Source organism: Lichenostomus cassidix, chromosome 4A, assembly GCF_008360975.1.
Source record: "Lichenostomus cassidix isolate B80296 chromosome 4A, HeHo_3.0, whole genome shotgun sequence".
Classification (NCBI taxonomy): Eukaryota; Metazoa; Chordata; class Aves; order Passeriformes; family Meliphagidae; genus Lichenostomus; species Lichenostomus cassidix.
In genome coordinates, this window is record NC_139485.1 from 11262390 (window position 1) to 11282862 (window position 20473).

The 20473-nt window shown below is 42.5% G+C and overlaps 1 protein-coding gene and 1 long non-coding RNA gene across 2 annotated transcripts; one reads left to right on the plus strand and one right to left on the minus strand.

Annotated features, from left to right (window-relative positions):
- Positions 1 to 868: 868 nt before the first annotated feature.
- LOC146437469 (uncharacterized) lies at positions 869 to 3378 on the plus strand. The gene is made up of 2 exons (XR_014852246.1): positions 869 to 934; positions 2928 to 3378. It is a non-coding gene; the product is annotated as an uncharacterized LOC146437469 (long non-coding RNA).
- A 1690-nt stretch (positions 3379 to 5068) lies between these two features.
- IL13RA1 (interleukin 13 receptor subunit alpha 1) lies at positions 5069 to 20066 on the minus strand. The gene is made up of 10 exons (XM_085060518.1): positions 19756 to 20066; positions 16028 to 16185; positions 13847 to 13982; positions 12730 to 12850; positions 10758 to 10942; positions 10288 to 10439; positions 8989 to 9121; positions 8420 to 8516; positions 8083 to 8167; positions 5069 to 6919 (listed from the first exon to the last, which is right to left on the minus strand). Exons 1-10 carry the CDS (start codon positions 19832 to 19834, stop codon positions 6800 to 6802), a joined length of 1266 nt encoding a protein of 421 aa, XP_084916644.1. The 5' UTR covers positions 19835 to 20066; the 3' UTR covers positions 5069 to 6799.
- Between the last annotated feature and the right edge of the window lie 407 nt (positions 20067 to 20473).

The window sequence follows — 20473 nt, forward strand, 5'->3', positions numbered from 1 at the left end:
TCCTTTTTACTTCTTTTAAGTTGTTTCAGTTTTCCAAGAATCTTGTCCACAGTCGTGTTTAATCTTTTCAACAAACTTTAAAAGAGAACTAGGCCAAGCTTCTGTCAACACCTCTGCCACCAATTGCAGCTTCTCTTGGCTCTCAAGGCTGTGTGCAGAGAAACAGGAAAAAATGGGTCTGTTTGTCCCTTCACCCTCCTGTGCCCCAGGACTGGGCAGAGCAGGATAGGAACCGGTTCCTCAGCTGTTTCTCAGCTGAGTGGGCTGGGAATGCTGCAGCTACCTGGCCTCTGGACCTGCTGGCATCACAAGCCTTCCTGGGCTGTCTCCATGAACCTGCAGGAAAGGGAAAGAGTTTGGAGAAGATCCACTCAGCACTAGAGAAACTCAGCTGCTTTCCCACCCTAATGGGAGCCAGGCAGGGTGTTACATTTCCTCAAGAGGAAGGAACTCTACAGCAGCTGAATCAGCTCCAGGCTCTGCAAACTACACCTCTGTCACCCAAGGAGAGACATCCGCTAAAGCCATTGTCACTGACATCCACAAGTCCTCATCGAGTACCCAGCTGCTGTGTCTGTTAACAGCTCTGCAAATTGTATGAATAAAAGGAACACTACAGAACTCATGCACGTCAAGAGGAGTTGCTATGCAGCTTCAGCACTTGTATGAGCACAACAGCATCCTGAACCCTCTGGCAGTGAAATACTGAGGAGAGACTGAGCCACCTTGAGAGCACTTGGTGTAAGGAAGAGCTGCATGTCGGAAAGGGGCTGAGGAACAGCTGCCAGGGTTCTGCCTCCCTGCAGTCCCACCAGCCACTTGTACCATATTAGGTAGAGAAATGAGGCCAAAAGAAGAGTCTGATTCCAAAACAAGATTCTGACAAGAGGAGGACAGAGGAAAAGGCAACTTAATTTGCAGTAAAAATCAACAGGTCAGTAGGGGGAATTTTTGAATTAAGGAGAAAACAGCAGTGAGACAAAACATTGGAGAGACTCTCCAGTAGAAATTTTTTATACGTTGGACAGATCACCAAGAGTGCTCTGTCTTGTCACCATTCAGCAGAAGAAGATATGGCAGGGGTTGCCCTGATATATCTTCCAGCCCTTCCTAAGCTTCAGTAAATGGATGATCAGTATCATTTTACATACAGCACATAAACAAAAGAATTACTGTTACACACCTAATAAAATGGCCCAATGTTCCCAAGGATTTGGAAACAGGATTTTTACTCCAAACCAAGATCAGAGTCCTTGAAGTCCCACATACAGAAAGACAGGTGCCATTCTCTGCCTGGTATGTTGGCAGCATTTAGACCTTTTATACCTGCTAAGAAAACAAGTCACAAAGTGTTGAGTGCAAGAAGAGCACTATGAAAGTCAGCTGTGGAAAAATATCAACTAATGGCTCAGCCCTAGTACCTGCCAATGTAGGCAAGGTTGTCTACAGCTGAGTATTCTCCTAGAACATGACAGGGTGTGACATTAAAACTAATTAGCCATACCCTGAACTGCTTTCCCTGTAGCTGATCTTGACATTTGAAGGACCATGCAGTTTCACGCCTTTTAAGTGTACCTTGCTGGCATTTTAGAAGTTTCCACACTGACATTTTGTGTGAAGGAAGGAAACTAGTGAGGCTGGGGCTTTGAAGTACAGGAGGGAGAAAGACCGTGAGAGGCAAAACAAGTTAATCTTGGTGCTCTCTGCCATTAAAAGAAAAAAAGAACCAAAACACAACCTCCTCCCAAAACTAGATTTTGTTTCTATTGCTACAGGTTAAGAAGTGGCAATGATATGGCTAAATGCCTTAAATACAGCTCAGTTCTGGTGTTTCAGAGCAGAGAAGTTTGAGAAAAATGGCTGATGTCAATTTCAGTAGATCACCAGGAAAGCATGCCCATTGCACAACCCAGTTTTTTCCTACCACAGAGCACACATTTAGTAGGATTTGGGTTGTTTTTTTTCTTCAGCACAGAAGATGTAGGCGGACTTCTGCCTTTAAAGCATTAGTTTAACTCCTGGTTCAAACTGCTCCTAACGTTTGATCTAGCTTTGCAAATTTTGCCTGCTAGTCCAAAAAGTGACAGTGCCTGAGCTCAACAAAATATCCTTCTCATGAAGCTTTTAATCTCATCATGCGCTTAGACAAGTAAGCTATTTCATTTAGCATCTTGAGCCAAATTAAATAGAGGAAAACTGACATCATAATAAGCTATGATTACTGGAAGCACTGGTTAACAGCAAAGTATATTGTAGATGCTTTGTGCAAGAGTCATCAAAATAATTGCAGTATTTTAGCAAAAGCCAAACAAGGAGCAGAGACTTACTAGAAAACACTGGCTTGGTTTTCAGCTCTGTGATGACAACAGCAATAGTCTCTCCCCACCAAATTACTACCTTCAGAAAACTACTTGGCAATAATCAGAGAATGGCCATAGAAGGGATGCTTCAGTGATAAACACCACAAGGTTTGCAAGCAAAGAGAAGGATTTCATTAACCTAACCAGCATAGCTGCAAAAACAGATTGAAAAAACCAACCCAAAAAACCCCCATAAGTCATCAACAAGCTTTCAGGCTCTTACATGTTACAAACCTGAGGCAGAGTTTCCGGACCTGAGAGAAAGTTTCTCTCCCCTGTGCCACCCACCCAAACCCACATTGCTTTGCTGTGGTAACAACGCGGATTGAGTTACATAAAGCGATCTAAGGCTCCTGCTGTCACCTCAGTTCAACAGAGCTTGCAGGAAGTTCATCCAAATAGATTTTAATCCGGTTTTGCATTTGGATTTTCAGTATTCTCTAGAAGCTGCATTTCTACTGGAAGCTGGCAATACAACCCATGGAGCTTGCTCCCCTAAAATATATTTTGCAAATATTTGGGGATCATGTTGATGAACCATCAGTAACCCAGAACTGTTCCTCCCAGCCCCACCTTGCCTGTTCCTGGACCTGTAGATCTCAGCTGCAGCCTGACCCACAGCACCTGGGTGAGGAGGGAGAGAAGTTTCTGCAACACTTGACCATACCTGAACTCCACCCCCCTACTCACCTGCCTCCTGTTCTTGCTTGAGTGAGTGGAAAACCCTCTAAAACAAAGCGTTCATTGTCTTGGGTTTTTTTTTCAGCAATGAAAAAAAGAAAAAAAATCATCATTTCCCTTCCAGGGGAAACTCTGAGTACTTGAAGTTCCAGCCCAGAATTAAGTTTATTGAATATTTTCCAGTGAACGGAAATACCCAACGTGTGAATAGTTCAACCCAGAAAGCACTGAAACACTATAGCTTACACTTTGGTGTGTTCCTCTAAAACTCCTTCAAAGCTGTTGAACTGTGCCATGTTAGTCCTTAATTGAAATAAATGAACAAAAGAGATAGAAATTAATTGTTCCATTTTTCTAGGATGCCAAACAGATGCTTAAATTAACATAATTTTTTAAAATAGGAAAAGGTTACTTACAGGGAGTGATTGAAATCACTGTTAGTAGTTATCACCACCAAAACTGTAGAACTGTGAGAAAGAGATATCCAAAAGCCTTCTTTTTTGATGTCATGGTTTGTATCTTAATTTTGAATGATCTGCTCACTGAACTGAAGGGAACAAAGTATTCTCTCTCTGAATCTTTCCAAGAAGCCATTGCTAACGCGTTTGTTTGGCACTTGAACATACTTGGGTCTAAGTGACAAGGTCATGGCTTTCATCAGTTTAGCACCCTGGCATTTTCATAACTACAGCAGCTAACAAAGACATAAAACATTGGGGCTACATTCGGGAAGGCTGCAGCAATCTCAGTTAAATTCCAGTCTGATGGCTTATTAAGTCTCTACAGCATTATAAAAGCATGCACACGTCAGAAAGTAGAGTGGCCTTGAGTACAGAGAGGGTGAGAGCCCAAGCCTTGTGCTCAGCTCCATCTCTGTCCTGCTGCCCCAGCCAAAAACCATGACCATTGCAGGCCATCCACACTGAGTGTGTGAGCCAAGTCCACTCCTGAAAGGGAAAAGGGCAAAGCAACTCGGCTCTCCTTCTCTGCGTTCTGCATGCCTCAAACATGGTTTCTCATTAAAAACCCATCTCTTTGGCCTCAGTTCAATCTCCTCAACCCAAGAACAAAATGCCATGTCATTACACTGAAAAACATTCAATCATTTATTCACTCTTTGAACAGATTTACAGATCAAGTAACTGCATTGAAGAAAAAAAAAAAAGATAGCAAAATATGGATAATTTCAAGCTAAAAAACCTCTTACCTTAAAAAAAAACATGTTAAAGGTGAAAGTACACTCAGACACTTGCTTTAGATGCTGAAACACAGGCTCAAGAAATGAATCCATTGGGAAGTGTGCCAACTACAGTTATTCAAAACATTTCTATATAGTGATCTCAACCACCTTTTGCATTTAGATCTTCCTTCTGGCCTAACAACTTCCATCTGTGGTTTTTTTTTTCCCCCACTCTTCTGGCTTTATGAATTCATTTGGGGTTTTTTGCTGGTTTGTTTTTTTTTTTTAAAAGCAAATTAATTTTGGGTTTATCATTGACACCAGCACAAAAGTCAAAAGAATTTAGGGGAAAGTACTGATTTTCCTAGATTGCTGTGGATTGCGGAAAGCCACAGAACTTTACATGACACTGTTATGCTTACTTATCTTGAAAACATTTCTGTTTGCCTAGTGGTCTGTATTGAGCAACATTCTAGATGAGGTAGATTCAAGAAATATTTATCACTGTAATAACATAAATGTTGCAGGGCACAGGATATGAAGTTTCCACCGGAATTTAATTATTCTTTCCCTCATGATATTCCTTTACCTCATGATATTTCAGATAGTGCTACTAGCTGACTTTGTATAACCTGAGTTTTATCTCACTGAAATCCCTGAGGCTTTATTTTAATTTTATCTCATTTATTACTTTTTATAATGTTGGGTTTTTTTTAGCCTGATTATAGGTAAAAGGTATATGCTAATAGCAGTCTGCTAGTTCTGCTACATTTCTCCTCCCCTTTCTACCATTAACAAAAGGTGGATAAGAGACACAGAAAAAATTGTATTTGAGAGGCTCAGTGGGGACTGGGGAAAGAATTGGATTTATTGATAAGGAGGGAATACATAAGTGCATAAAGGATGTGCATTTGTAGCTAAAAAGCATGTGGCACTTGTTCTACTTCTTGCAGAACAGTATGTCCAAAAAATACAGCATTTAGTTTCACATTTTTGACTGAAAGGAGTTTGAAGACAGGGATGAACTTTAAAAGGCTAGTGGCTATGAAGTTTGCTCCTAGAAAACTTATTAGGAGATCTTTTCCCAGTCTACTAAGACTAATGTCCATGACTAATATGTCTGCACTTAGCTGGAAGGAGCAAGAAATCCCTGAGCACTAACCACAAAGGGGTTCCATGGATCCTCTTCTCCCCATTACATTATCTTCTTCCTCCAGGACAGTCAAGGTACCACTCTTCTACCCTTGCAGCACAGGATAGAAACTAATGCTCACAATTCAGAGCAGAAAAATGTCACAGTTGGGCCAGAAAACATCTGCTGAGCTTTGCTGGGTAAAGCACCCTCTAAACAAAACCATCAAAGAATGAACAAAACAATGACAAAAAACCCCATCAAACTGTTGCAGTAAAATATAGAAGAAAGCTTTTTAGAATTCACATCAGCACCTTGTTTTATAATGCTAAGTCCTAGAGGGAAAGCTCAAATTAGAGTCTCATCACTATAGAAAGAATAAAACCTATCCCTTAGATAACAGGCCAAGCCTGTCATCCCCTCTTCCCCAAATCCATCAGCTTGGCAGTAAGGATGCGTCTTGAAGCCTTTGAATTAGTTGGGTTTCAGTGGTTTAACATTTGCTGATCAGTTTGGCCACAGCTCCTTAGACTCATGCACCCATTCTGGTATTTCTGCTGGACAGACTCAAGAGAACTTAGCTTCTAAAAACTAGGTGTCTTCAGGCCAATATGGCCAAAGTAGAATCACAGTCTGGTGAGACTCAATACAGTTATCTGCCACTGCACAGCAGAAGTAAAAAATTCTATTTCTCATCTTAAAAAAAGTATAATTAACCCAAGAAGTCCATGAAGGCAAGGCATCTGAGGACAGGCAATTGATAGGACAATAAAACTAAGCCTTTTCTATGAATATTCTGAATTACTGCTGGAAAGCAGAGAGGCTTTTCATACACATTTTCAAAGAAAAAAATGCACCCTCTTGTGTGGGATTTGACCAGCCCCAGCTGATGCACATCAACCAGAAGCACAAGAAGATCAGTCCAGTCCAAAGTGCCCTCCAGAGAGTGCCCAGCCCAGGCACACACACACACAAAGATCATCCACAAACACTCCACACTCTGCCACCCCACCTGGCAGCAGCTCCACATGGAAGCACTAATGAGCCATCTACTGTAAACCAGCCTCATCTCACCTGCTGCAAACAGAGCCAAATACTTGAGAGAAGTCACAGTGCTTGCTCCAAAACAAACCCTGACAGTCTGGCATGAGGCACAAACACAAGTGCAAATGACAAGTAACAGGGCAGAGCTGGCTGAAGCCAGGACAGGGAATCCACAATGCAGTCACATGGAATTATGTACACGCTCATCTTGACTGAGCTCAGATGAGTATTTCTGGCAGAGATGGAAGAATGGCCACAGCTGGTGATGCATCTTCTGTGCACCAGAGAAGGGCTCAGTGAGGTCAGAGCCAGTCCAGGTCTCACTGGCCCCTTCACATCTACAGTCACCTGAGGTATGGGAGCAGGAATCAGCTTCCTTCTCTTCCACTGATCAAGCAGAGTCTACCTGTTTTCTTTTTCAGGATTAGTGCTCAGTGAAGTTTCTGTTAAAATTAAAGAATGAATTTCTTCTTCTATAATTAACCTGTCGCAAGCATTCATGGGGTCATCCTTTGCAGAACTCTGAAAGAGAGGAACAACATTTTTAACAGCATTTCCTTGTGGTGAGTGTTGCTTTTCAGACCAGTAAGACAGACCCCTGTTCCACAACAAATACCCTGTGTTATGGTGAAAAGCCAAGGTAGCTGGGCAAAAAATTGTCCTTTTCAGAGACATGGCTTAGGCATGGCTGATGGAAGAATTGTCCTCTCTGGAGATGAGGAACTGAAGGTTGGTCCTCACCTTAAGAGTGCTTCCAACCACAGCCAGTGGGTGCAGCTCAGGCAGGAGGAGGGAGAACTGAGCATGTACACACTTTGTAGAGTTTTCACTGAGCACACAGAGAAAATTACTGTGGGCAGTCACAAAGCACTTGTGAAAGCACAACAAAGTATAACAGCTACCACAGTTATGGCCCTTGTGGCCAAGAGTCCCATCTGAGAGAACAACATTCACCACCTCATGTCAAGGTTTGAATTAGGGCTTGTCAGAGTACTTCCCCTTAGGATTTTTATAAAGGGCTACTGAGAGAGATTTATTTCTAAATAAGTTTCCATAATGGGTATTATGTTTATTTTCCCCAAAATACGGCACCATAGGAAGTCTTTCATCAACCAAAGCTTGAAATGATTATAGCTGGGTTTGTTCTTTTGCCAACAACAAGATAAATGTCTGATTTACTTCATAGCTAACTGACTATGATAAATATGAGAGTGCTAAAATTGTAAGTTTCTGGAAGTGAAACACAAATAGCTTCTTTTATCATTGAAAATATGATTAAGTAGCAGAAAGACATGAATTTTCAGCAGAAGTCACTTAATGGAGTTGCAAAAACAAACAAACAAAAACCCTCACACCAAAACCCACACAGGAAAAGAATCCTGACAATCAGAAAACCCAAAAAACCCCAATCTGAAACAAATTTAAGGGACTAGCAGTCTGAAGTAACAGAATAATGCAATTCTACTAATATAACTAGAAAAGTATGCGCAGCTCAAGGGAGGGGGGTAGAAAATATCTAAGTTTTGGGTACTTGTTTCTGAACAATTCTTAGTATTGTAAATACGTAAATCTTCATATTATATACTTACTTATATACAGTTAATTGTAAGAGAGAGGAAAAAGAAAATTGCAAGCCTAGAGACCCCAGTTCAATAGATTAATTGGCCCAACAGCTTCTTACTAACCTGGGAATCCTCATTTTGCTCTCCAAACATGCGCTTAAGAATTTCTCTAGGGTCAGGAATTGGTGGAAGAATTAATATCTTCAGCCTTCATAAAGTTAAGAAGAAAATATTTAGATTAAAGATGCATTAATTTAAAAATCACAACTTCAAAATCATATTTGGGTGCAGTCAAGAAAATTTGTGGAGTCAAGCTTTGTCATCACTGGCTATTCTTCATTCTCTGTGCAACTGTACCTATTTCTTATTTTTACTCCCCAAAACAAAAGGGGAGCATTGACACAGACTGTAAATAACTTTCACTCTTGACAAAGACAAATGTAGCAAGTTCATTATTTACCTTTTTAGATAAACTAGTAGGATTACTGTAGATACTGCTACTATCAATGGGATGGTGATTATTAGAACAAAAGAGGCTGTAGAGTCCCTCTTCTCACCTGGAAAACAGAAATTGTAAAACTTTGGGATGTTTTAAGAGGCTTTTTAGGAATAATGGCAACAAATTAGTCAATTCTCCAATTTCTTCATAGACTCAATGCTTTTTCAAGTACATTAGCACATTTGTAGGCAACGACAGGCTTGTTTTTTTTCAAAAATGGGATTATAATGTACTTGGCAAGATGTATTTGGCAAGAAAATGCAAATGGGCAAGACTCAGGGCTGAAAAACTGGCCACACCAGATATTGCACAGCTACACAAATGGCACCACCATCAACTCATACAGCAGAAAAGGCTGAGCCTGGTGCTGCTGCTGAAGGACCACAGCTCTCCTGCCCTCTTTTCACCCAAAATTAAATACATATATGAGAAGATGATATTTCACTCCCACTCATTTAGCAGACAAAAGGTAATAAAAGCCTTCAGAGGAAGAGTGAAGTGCAACACAACTCAGAGAAAAGTGCTCTCACCAATGCTCCTTTCTTCACTCCAGTCACTATGGAAATTGCTGTTGTAACATTCGGACTTTGGTCTTGCTCTCACTTTGAAGGTGTACTTGCTATTAGCATCAATGCCAGCAATTGACACAGAATTCATTTCAGACTAAGGTAAAAAAAGGAAAGGTCATTTGCTCTGTTCAGTAACCAACATATTCTCAGTCACTTAAAAGCCTATTTACATAGTGCAGCTAATGTATTCTGAATGTTTTGATGGAAGACCTTTTTATGACTATGAAATATCATTAAAAAAAGGACATAGTGGCATTTAACAAGAACAGAGTGCCTAAATGCACGTTCCAAAGCTAAGATTTAATCTCATTCACTGCTACATCTATCATGCAGCATTTGGCATTGATGATTAAACTCAGACTTAGCATCTGGAACAGTGCCTTTTTTAATATTTTTTTTCTTCTTCTGAGAAACATCTGTGATTCACACTGCCTTCCTCTCTTGTCGGGAGAGTATAACTTTGACCATAACAAAGTGTTTTCTGATGCTTCTACAGAGAAGAGTGTGCTTTAGATAGGATCAGACTTCAGTTATTTTTGATACAAAATGCCAGTTTCCTGAGGAATGTTGATAGCATTCGAGTTTGGGGTAGAATAAACAACCAGATATGCTCTATAGGAGAAGACTGACAGTAGCTTTGAAATTTTTCACACTGTTTTTACCATTCCAATCAAACAGCACATTCAGTTTGGTGATGGACATACAGCATGAGTCCATCCAGGCACTGAACTCAGGGCTTTTCAAATGTACACTAAAATCAGTGTATCTAAGAGTGTAAACCTCTTTCTTCCCCTCCATCCTCCCATCTTTATGCCCTTGCTCTTCTGTATGACATTCTCTGTTCTTGTGTGCACCAGCAATTGATTTTCATTTACAGTAATTGAGGTCACACCATTCAAGACCAAACTTGCCACAAGACCACACAGACTAACAGCAGGAAAACCCAACCCCAAGACATCAAAGCCCATATGCCTCAGAAGCAAACAGGCATGATTTCCTGATAGTTTAGGAAATCCTTCTTTCTCAGACGGTTCTTACTGCTCTGCCCTAGCAAATGATGGGAAGGATTCATAAAACTTGCATGAATTCTGATGTACAGCTTTTACTAAAAAAAAACCTAGTGCATGAGAGAAAAATCCTACACTCACACAGCACTTCCAGCTCTGGCACTGGCCCCATTCACATGCAATTGTTCATTTCCAACAGCAAATATTACAAAAGATACATAGAAAAAAAAAAAAAACAGTAATGAAAACTTACTGGAATTATCTGACCAATGTCCAAATCACCATTGCGACATTTAACTTCATAATATAAACAACCTTTTGGAAAGGTTTCTGATTCACTCCATTTTACATCTATTCTATCATTAATCTTTGACAATGTCAACTGTCTTGGTGTAGCAGGTTTTACTGAAATGCAAAATGGAATAATTAGTTAAAAAATCTATTTTAACACTTACATAAATTGTTCAGTCCTATATTGCAGAATATTACACTTATAACAGTTGAAGTACAGAAAGAGGAAAAAATTAGCTCCAGAAAATTAAAAAAGAGTAAATCCAACTGAAGAATAAGAATAGAAGTGAATAGAAAACCACCCCTCCACCCTCCCCTCCCCAGACACTCACCCCACAGAAAACAATCCCTGTCTATATAATTTCAAATTTCAAAGGCATATACCAAACTTCTATTTCTATTTAATTTTTTATGATGTGGTGTTAAACTCACCAAGGGTGGTAGGATTTTTACTTGCACACACAGGCCTAATTTCTTCCGAATCATCTGTGATCAAAATACTTATATCTGGGTAAGTACTGGTGACTTTTGGGAAGGCAAGATTGAAAATGCATTCAAAGACTCCTTGGTCTGCAGAAGAGTTGCTACACTTCTTTGGGTTCTCCAAACCATCAAACCTAGAGGAACAAAATTACTTTTGTAAACTTCAGAAGAAAAGGACAGCAAAGGGAAGGCTTGTTTTTAAACCTGTGTTACAAATTCTAAAGCTGGATCTTGCATTAAAGCTGCCCTATAGCCACAAAAAAGTAAAGACTGGGAAAGTAAGAAGCTTCTAATTTATTTTAAGCTTTAGAAAGAGTATTGTTTTTGTGAAGCATGCCAAGGAGCAGAAAGAGAGGCAGGTTTGCTTTGTATCAAAGAGAACAGCTGCTGTCAGCTTTGGTTACACTTCCCATGGGGGAGCACAATATCCCACAGGAAAGGAATAAAGAATATTTAGAAAACAAACTAATTTGGACCACTTCTTGTCACCAGAATTGCACCTCTGTGATAGACTGAGCTGGTCAATCTCCTTTAGCTCTGCCTCAAGTATCGCAGCTCTTGAGACAGTTGAGTTTCACCTATTTACCTGACTTGCTTTTCAAAATGTCCTTATTCCCTTCCAAAAACAGAAAAGTTAAGAAGACAAACTTCTTCCTTGCCTCCCTTTGTTCCCCAAGCCTCAACAAAAGTATACCAGCAGCTCTTCCTCCCAAGAAAAACAAAACCAAAAAATCCACCTCACCGACATTGAGGAAAATGTATCTTTCAGTCTAAAACTGTAGTGTTTTCTTAGTTTTTGGCTTTAAAATCTGTTTTTTAATAATTTTAAAAATTATTATTCTTTCAAAGCAGCATGAATTGAAACACTTTGCAGTCACTGCAGCTACATCCTCCATTCAAATTAAGGGGCAGGTTGAAAATACATAGCTCAGATCTAAAGCAGTGTTCTAGTAAGTATCCATATACCCAGAAATTCAGATCTTCAACGCTGCATTGGTCTCGCTCTTGTAACAAAAAAAAATTTGAGGAGCACTCTAGACAGGGAACAAACCATCCCCCCACTTTAACCAAAGCAGCAAGTTTTCTGCTGTTTTCTGCCCAAATGCCCTGAATTGAACAGCTGGCCTGCGAGACTGCCACTGGAGAGGAAGAGTAAAAAGGTTGTGTAGTGAGCTCAAGTAAGACAGAAAGCTGATTTAAAACTGCGACATGGGGCTTTCAAAAGGAAAGCTTCACTATTTCTACAGAAGCTAATGCAATCTGGCATTTATCAAGCCCCATCAAAGTACACAAGTATGCATAGATTAGCATGTACAGATATTGATGCCAAGAGCTGGCTCACACAAGTCTGTTCCTTTGAACAAGACACCATTTATGGCAGTCCACTAGCCAGCAGGGGTGATGGTGATGATGATGGTAAAAACTTTAAAGGTGAATCAATTATTTAGGACATTGAAGATGCAAACAAAAGTATTGCTAAGAGTTAGTAATGCTTTCATACAATTTCCCAATGGTTTACAAGCTGACATGCACATTAGTGAGTGATCCTAACTTAAACAGCCCATTTTGTTGGACTTCAAAGAAAGCAATTAATACATTGGTCTAGCGTAGTTCTTAATTCTTCCCTCTTTGAATCAAGTGCCCCATTAGAAAAAAACAGAAAGCAATAGCAGCTATGTTAATATGGGCTACAGAAGCTGACAAAAAAAAGTTACACCAACTTCCCAGAAGTCTTGGCCACAGCAGCCTTTGGCCCCTTCAGGGGTGAAATTCTCTGTTGGACAGGACTGAGCAGTGACTTGGACACAACACCCTGGGATCTTCCAAAGCAACAGGAAGCAGACAAGTGGAATGTGTCATGTAAAACTAAAGATTAGCCCTGCAGCACTTTTGGAGTTGGGAATACAAAGCTCCTACAAACCAGTAGAACAATGTGTAGTTGGTGTCACTGCTCGCGTTCTCCCCAGCACGCCACGTACAAGCCATGTACTCTAAATTGTGCCAAACACAGCTCAAGTCAACAGCACCAGTACCTGGAATACCTGCAAGGCAAGTTGGAAAGTTATCTAAGATTTATTTTGTCCAAGTCTTCTCCCCTGCTTCCAGAAGCAAAACATCCCTTTTTACATAACTGAAACTGGAAGGCAAAAACAGGTTGGTTACCTGTCAGACTGTACTGCCTGTTTAGCACAACAAATTATGAATTCCAGCTGTTTAGAGCTTACAACAGCTGAAATTTCTGCCAGAGGCAAATCAATGACAACAGCAAATGCCAGGGTTCACCATGGCTGAATTACTACTTAGAGTTACCAGATGCTCTGATTCTCCCAACCACACGTGGTTTTCGTCCACATCAAGTCATGCTCCTGGGTTAAGACTTTTTGGCAAGAGACTCATTTCCTTGCTGTACACCCTAACTTCAAGTATTCAGCAAAATACATTATTCCTCAGTCTGCTTCCTAACATTTTTCCTGTGGATACATTATTTATGCATGCCAAGAAACAAAAAAATACTTTTTCTCTATTCATTTTTGCTATGCACAGCTTTGTAGACCCCACTCACCTCTTTTGAAAAAGACAGAACCCTATTACAATTGTTTAAGTCATTACTCAATGACTTGTTAAATTTGCTAGATTCCTCTGTCCTACATGCACAATTCTAGGGTTATTTTAGGGACTTCTGTTTATACAGAAAAATCATGCAAAATAAACTGACTTTCATGCAGGCAGCAGGCTTAATGCAGCCTAAGTTATCTCTTATCCCACAACCACCACACAGCAGGAAGAAGAGAAACAACAGGAACTACATTACTGTTTGGAAGAGCACTTCCATTTTACAAGCTTGCCCACAGGACTTTAATCATCAGAAGAGCCCAGTTGTGTTTAAATGTGGTACAATAACTGTTTAAACTCCATCAATCAAACCAGCCGTGGTGTCTGGTATTGCTCTATGATGACTTTATGATTTCTTGTTAAAAGAGCAGAGAAAAAGCCACATCTCCCCAGGCCAAGGGGGGTCTGGCTGCTGCTGGTGTTACCTTTTGGTGGAAGGGAGGTCTCCACCCAGGGGCTGGGCTCACTGGTGTTGTCATGCTTGCATTCACTTCTCACTCTGAGGCTCATTTCCTCATTCAAGCGTGCATCCGTCACCCGGAATCGACTCTTACTCCATTCCTGGGTTTAGATGACAGGAACAAAACCAAGCCATTTGTCATACCATCTCAGACATATGAGAATTGCTACCAGTGTAAGGATTTATTACAGCCCTTCACAAGTACTACAGCTCAAAACCAGATGAAGTCAGTGTCTGACAGCATGGGAAGTCTCAGCATCACTTGGCTTTGCTTCTTCCTTCTCAGGCATGGTCAGAACTGACAAAGAAAAACTACTCCTGTGACCTGCAGATAGGAGCAATGGTTACACAGAGATCAAGAAATAAGTATAACATGGGGTAAAATGATCCTAGAATAAGTCTTCATGGCTAATGCAAAATCAGCCTGTTTATACTGCAGCTATATAAACAGGACCTTACAGATTTGACCTTCACCTTTCTCTGTGTGTGCACATGAGGGCATTACCAACAGAATAAAGAGCATTTGAAGACACAACCAAAAAGCAGTGAGAAGAGTTTAAATGGATTTAAGGAGCAAAAGAAAAACCTACCAAAACAAACCCATAAATGGCTATTCAATACACTGACATCAAGCCCAAGTCGTTCATGATCTTCCTTTTTTGAGTATGTTTGTGTGAGAAAAAGGCTCACCCTTTGATCACACACTTTCTTGAGCATCATTTGTTGGGCTAGGGGGAGGCCTTTTAGTTTACTGGAAACTGGATGCAGAACAAGTATTTTTGTTATGGCCAGAGAATGCTGCAACCACTCATGCATAATAAACACTGGCACTAATGAGAGGGCAAAGAAATCAAACAGATGTACAGATTAGGTTCTATGAGAAAAAAGATCCAGCAAGATGATACAGACTGGTTCATCCTGTCCTGTGACACTGCTGACCCTCAGTTCTTTAACTGCTGATGACCCTAACACCTGTTAGACCCTTCCACAAAGTCGCTCAGCTTGTTAACTAAGATCTTCTACTTGTTAATTTGTTAATGAACCAATCAAAAGTGGTAAATAGGTTTCTGCTGAGTTAGCAGGTTCAACTGGCTCATCTAAAGGTCTGATGAAGATCCCCTCACCACGGGTTCCTGCCTTCCACTAGAGCAGGTTGCTCAATGCTCCATCCAAACTGGCCAAACCACATCCTTACTCATGTCCAGGATATCCTGGAGCTCTGAGAAAAAAATACAATGGTCACGATGCAGAGGGCAAGGTAAGCATCAGGCTGTAAGACTGTATGGGGCTCAACAACAAAGGACTGCTTCAAGAGGCATCATACCAGTTGTAACCATACCTGAAATAGCAGCACTGCCAACCCCACAGCTGGCATGTGCCAAAGGCTGCAAATTCCCATAGTTTGGAATTATGGATTTATTTTCTTGCTGGCAATAAATTCTAAAAATGCTTGTCCTATGGCCCATGGCAATGGGCACCATGGCAATGCTGCTCTCAGCCCTGACCAAGCAGCTGCTAATCCACAGCAAGGAGCACATCTGGGCTGCAAACCATCTAACACAGAAAATGGAAGCCCAAAACAAACAAGTTCAATGACTTCTGTCTCAGGGAACAAACATGCTCCACATTGTCTTCAAAACACAACACCTCCATAAATAACTAAGTGCAGGGAGAGGGCAAGTGGGGAATGTTAGTACTTGGCATTACCTCCAAAAGATGAATGCTGTCAAACCAATGCTGTCAAACCATGGCTAAATCTGCACATCTCCTTAAAACAAGTCCAAACTAAAGGAGATCAGCCTTTGCAAATTTCTGCTTAACTCTTAAGAAAGTAGACTGCCCTATATCTATTTTATTTTTTCTAGAAAGCTGCAGAAGCAAAGACTGAAATGAGACTTTCCCCATTATTATTACAGTACTTCTATGATACCATCAGCACTTGGCTATCAGAGAGCAACAGACAGATTTTTCTGATAGGAAGATCCCATATGCTGGTATGATTCATTTTTGAGGTTTTGATCCCATGATAAGAATGAAAGGCTGTATTAGAATTGTGTTTATATATGTATATAGGCTCACACACACGGAGTTTTATCACAATAAGACATTTACTGGAACACAAGAGTTTGAAGAAGTGATGACTTACTCTTTGGTCCTCAGGCACCCCATTACTGACAATGTCACTGGAATACTCCAGGTTGCAGCTACTGCTGACATTCTCCGGGGGGTTCCATGTCCAGTTCAGAGTGCAGATGTGGATAAATGAATAGTTCAAGTTGGATGGAGGTGGAAGAATTTTTGCTCCTAGAAAAATGGAGTTATCAGTGTAACAATCCTGTTGGTCCACACTTTACCATTAGTAATACTGACAGTGTCGATTGTTAACTCTGACAGAAAAGAACACAAATAACTGCTCAGCTTTGTCAGCTCATTATTTACTATCAGATAAGCCAAAGTGTTTCTATTATTCTTGTTACCTCAACTCATCAATAATTTAAACATGCACAAATTAACTGAAAAGTAATTTTTAAGAAACTGTAGCCCGCAACAACGTAGTGGTTTTGGTACTCGAGATTTTGCATAGTGAGGGAAGATGAGTCACGCTGAGAAACTCAAGTAAAAACAGTATATACATTTTGTGGAGCAATTCACACTTTGTTGTACCCAAAAATTATCCATCAATGCAGTTTTAAAGAGAAATCCTTAAAAAGACAAGCAATTACATCTTGCAAGCAGCACCTGTATGTTAAAAGAACAGTTCAGTCCAATCAAATTAAAAACTGCAACTGAAAGAATGTTAAAAAACAACAAGGAAACCACATCACTTTTCAATTACCTATTAAACATTTAATACTATGTTTTGGCACAGTGAGCAAAACCAGCGTGGGACAAGTAGTAATTTACTGCTGGCACACGTCAAACACCAGGCAGAAACAGAGCAGGGCCATGACTCAGAGATGGTCGCAGCAATAAATCCACTGTGCATTTGTGCACTGACCCTTCCTTATCTTGTGCACTGAGTCAAAGCCTACTCAAGACCCATCACACACCCTGAAGGTCATACTAGAAAACAAAGAAGGGAAATGAGACAGAAAATGGAAAACTTCCAGGAAAAAGTAAAGTATGTGTCACACATCAATTCTAGAAAATGTCACCAATTGGGAATTCCCTGAGAAAGTGAATTCTGTTTTCTTAAAGGGCTACTTTAATAGGTATTGAGAAGATATTGAACCAGAAGCCCAACGAGACTGTTTGTCAGCTGTCATCCCTGAGGCACCACTGCTTGTTTGTCTGTGGACAGAATGTACCCTTGTTACTCAACAGTTTCACCAATACTTCAAACAGTTATCAGCTACTGCTGCAGGTCTTGCTGCCCCAGAGAACCAAGCTCAACCCATGCCAACATTTAAGGGAGCACGAAAAAAAGCAGAATAATTCCATCAAGATCAGCTTTCTCATCCAGGTCACAGTGCAGCACCGTTTCCTTCTGCTAGCACAAGGAAGAGGGAAGATAGAGAAGCAAAAGAGCTTCCTTGAGCAAGAATTCTGCTCAAAGCATCCACGACACATTATCTTACATTACTCAAAAGCCAGAGCAGCCAAAGCTTGAAGGGAATTCATCAAACTCCTGGAACTCTCTCAGACCTTTGCACAGTTCAAGGACAGGCCATGGAGATCAGGCACTACTACCATCTGTTGTCCACGTGTATGCACAGATAATGGATGCTCTCACAGATAATGAGAATAATTACAAAGATTCACTGATTTAGTCTGAATATGCTCAGTTTATTTGAATACTTAAAACTTTGGGAATTTTCTAAAATTTATTCAGTTTTACAAATGATGTAAAACTGAACATCAGGAGAAGAAAAGAGAAATATTTGTTCATGCAAAAATACAGTCCCCAGTGCAAATACTGAACCTAGCCAGAATGTCTTTGCCTATTATCTGTTCCACTAATAAAAACTTAGGATGGGCTTTAGGAACAGCATTGGGGTATTAAGTTTGCTGAGTTCTTTCCATCATTTAAAAAAAATAAAAAAAACCCCAACAAATAAAAGTTTTTCAACAAGAGTACGCAGTTCCAAGCATTCCATCTTTTCATGACTGAACTCTTTATTACCTGCAATAGCCACACATCATTAAATAATATTACAGTGTCATCCCTGATTGCTATTCTGAAGTTCTAAACATTTTCTTCTAATGGGTTTGATTGGAAGCCATTGTGCTTAAGTCTGCACATTTCTAGCCCACACAAATAAGTGTGAATATTCAAAGTTTTATATAAATTAATCAATAAATTGTATTAGCATAAAAAGTTTAAATCTAGCAGGTTTTCAATTAATCTATAGAATTTTGAAGCTCATGTTTTAATGGTACATTCAGCTTTTTTCATAAATTAGGCCAATCTCATATACTTTTGTCTGTGTAAAATATAGAGTCTCATGCTTTCATTACTAAAATGTCTACAGCAATTTGGCAGAAGAACTCAATGACAAACTATGAAATACAGACAAGTTGTTATTTCACTCTTAAAAAGCAAAACCACGCTGGTGCTTCTAAGAAGCACAGCAGTAACCAGCAGAGATTAGCTGAGGCAATTCCACATAGAAAACATGTTATTTCTAAAAGCCCTAACGAGGAAACATCAGCAAATCCTTTGCATCAAGTACCTTGTTATATGTTATAAAGTAATAAAAACCCATCACTTTTGTATTTTGTCCTCCTGCAGTTTCTGACGGTTGATTTCACAGCTATAACCCGAATTGTAGAGAGTTGAAAACCAGCAATTCTCTAATGTTTACAGCTGGGTTTTTGGATAACGTAAGCAGAGAATAAAGCTGCAAGCCCGGGTCTTTATGAAGCCCTCACAGAGGCGCACGCATCTTTCCTAAAACGAAAGGTTTGTGCTCCCAAACCCGGGAATTCTGAAGGAAGAGAGAAGGCTCGGGGCAGGGAGGCTCTGCGCGCCCGCTCCGCACCCCCAAAGCACGGGCACGGGAGCGGGGGGTCTGCTTGGGGTTTTGAGGCAGAGACAGTCCCGGCAACCCAAAAAGGAGCTTAAAACATTTCTGCCGACCCCGTCAAACGCTGCTTTTCCTGAGAGAGGAACGCAGATTTTCAGCACCCCGCTCCCGGTAAGCGGCAGGACAGGGAGCGCCGCCGGCACTGCCTCGAGCACGGCTGGAGCGCTTCGGGCGATTTTTGCTACAAAACGAAAGCATTTCACTTCAATGAAAGCATTTCACTAAAATCCGTGCTCGCGTGTGCGCTGAGCCCACGGCCGAGCCGCGCACAGGGAGAGCACGGAGCGACTCCAGCGCAGCCCGCACCGCGCCCGCGGATAGAGAGCGCAGCCAGTACCGCGGATTCAGAGCGCAGCCTGCACCGCGGGTATAGAGAGCGCAGCCCGCACCGCGGGGACAGAGAGCGCAGCCCGCACCGCGGGGACAGAGAGCGCAGCCCGCACCGCGGATAGAGAGAGCCTAGCCCGCACCGCGGGGATCGAGAGCCTAGCCCGCACCGCGGGGATCGAGAGCCTAGCCCGCACCGCGGACAGAGAGCGCAGCCCGCACCGCGGACAGAGAGCGCAGCCCGCACCGCGGGGACAGAGAGCGCAGCCCGCACCGCGGGGACAGAGAGCGCAGCCCGCACCGCGCCCGCGGACAGAGAGCCGAGCCCGCACCGCGGACAGAGAGAGCGCAGCCCGCACCGCGGACAGAGAGAGCGCAGCCCGCACCGCGGACGTAGAGAGCGCAGCCCGCACCGCGGGGATCGAGAGCGCAGCCCGCACCGCGGGGACAGAGAGCCTAGCCCGCACCGCGCCCGCCGCCCCTTCCCTTCTCTTCCCTTCTCTTCCCTTCCCGCTCCTACCTGCCGCCAGCCCCGCGGCCAGCACGCAGCACCCGGCGAGCAGCAGCGGCCAGGGCAGCGCAGCTCCAGGCACAGCCATGGCTCGGCCGTCCCGGCGCGGCCCCTCGCTCCCACTTCCCGTCGAGGGGCCGGGCCAGCCAGGAAGGGCGGCGTGACGGCACGGGACGGGACGGGCCGGGACGGGACGGGCGGCCCGCCCAGGTAACCCGAGCCGGGAGGGAGCGGCCCGGCCCCGCCACCTGGGCAGCACCGCCCCCGGAGCAGGGCTGGGCAGCCCCGGGAGCGTCCCACGGCCCCACGCTGCCCGCACTGCCCTCCCTCTGTTGTCACCCCTCTGTCGCCCCACGTGCCGCCCCTGCCTGCCCTCCGCTGCCTCCCGCACGCTCAGCACAGAGACACTTCGCAGAATCAATTCAGTCAGGTTGGAAAAGACCCTGAGGTCCCCGAGCTCCCTTCCGTCGGTGCCTCTCTGAGCCGGAGCTGGCCGTGCCGCAGTCGCACAGCCCTGCGGGGACAGCTCCCGCTCCGCTGCCCTCCGTGTGCCCTGACACCGCACTGCGGCCACTCACTCACACAGATCTCGGTTTGTGACTCAAAGTCATTGTCCCTTTACAACCGGCTTTACGCTTGTCTGCCACTGCTGTTGAGCCAGACATTTATATCCTCTCCCAGGAAAGCAGCTACGTTGGCGCGGCCCCGCGCAGTTCTCTTGATGTCA

Coding starts and splice junctions, on each gene's coding strand:
- IL13RA1 (XM_085060518.1), bottom strand. CDS start 19,834: ATGGCTGTGCCTGGAGCTGCGCTGCCCTGGCCGCTGCTGCTCGCCGGG. Junction 16,186..19,755: donor GGCCGCGGGGCTGGCGGCAG/GTAGGAGCGGGA, acceptor CCATTTTTCTAG/GAGCAAAAATTCTTCCACCT. Junction 9,122..10,287: donor ACATTGGTCAGATAATTCCA/GTAAGTTTTCAT, acceptor TTTTTACCTTAG/TCTGAAATGAATTCTGTGTC.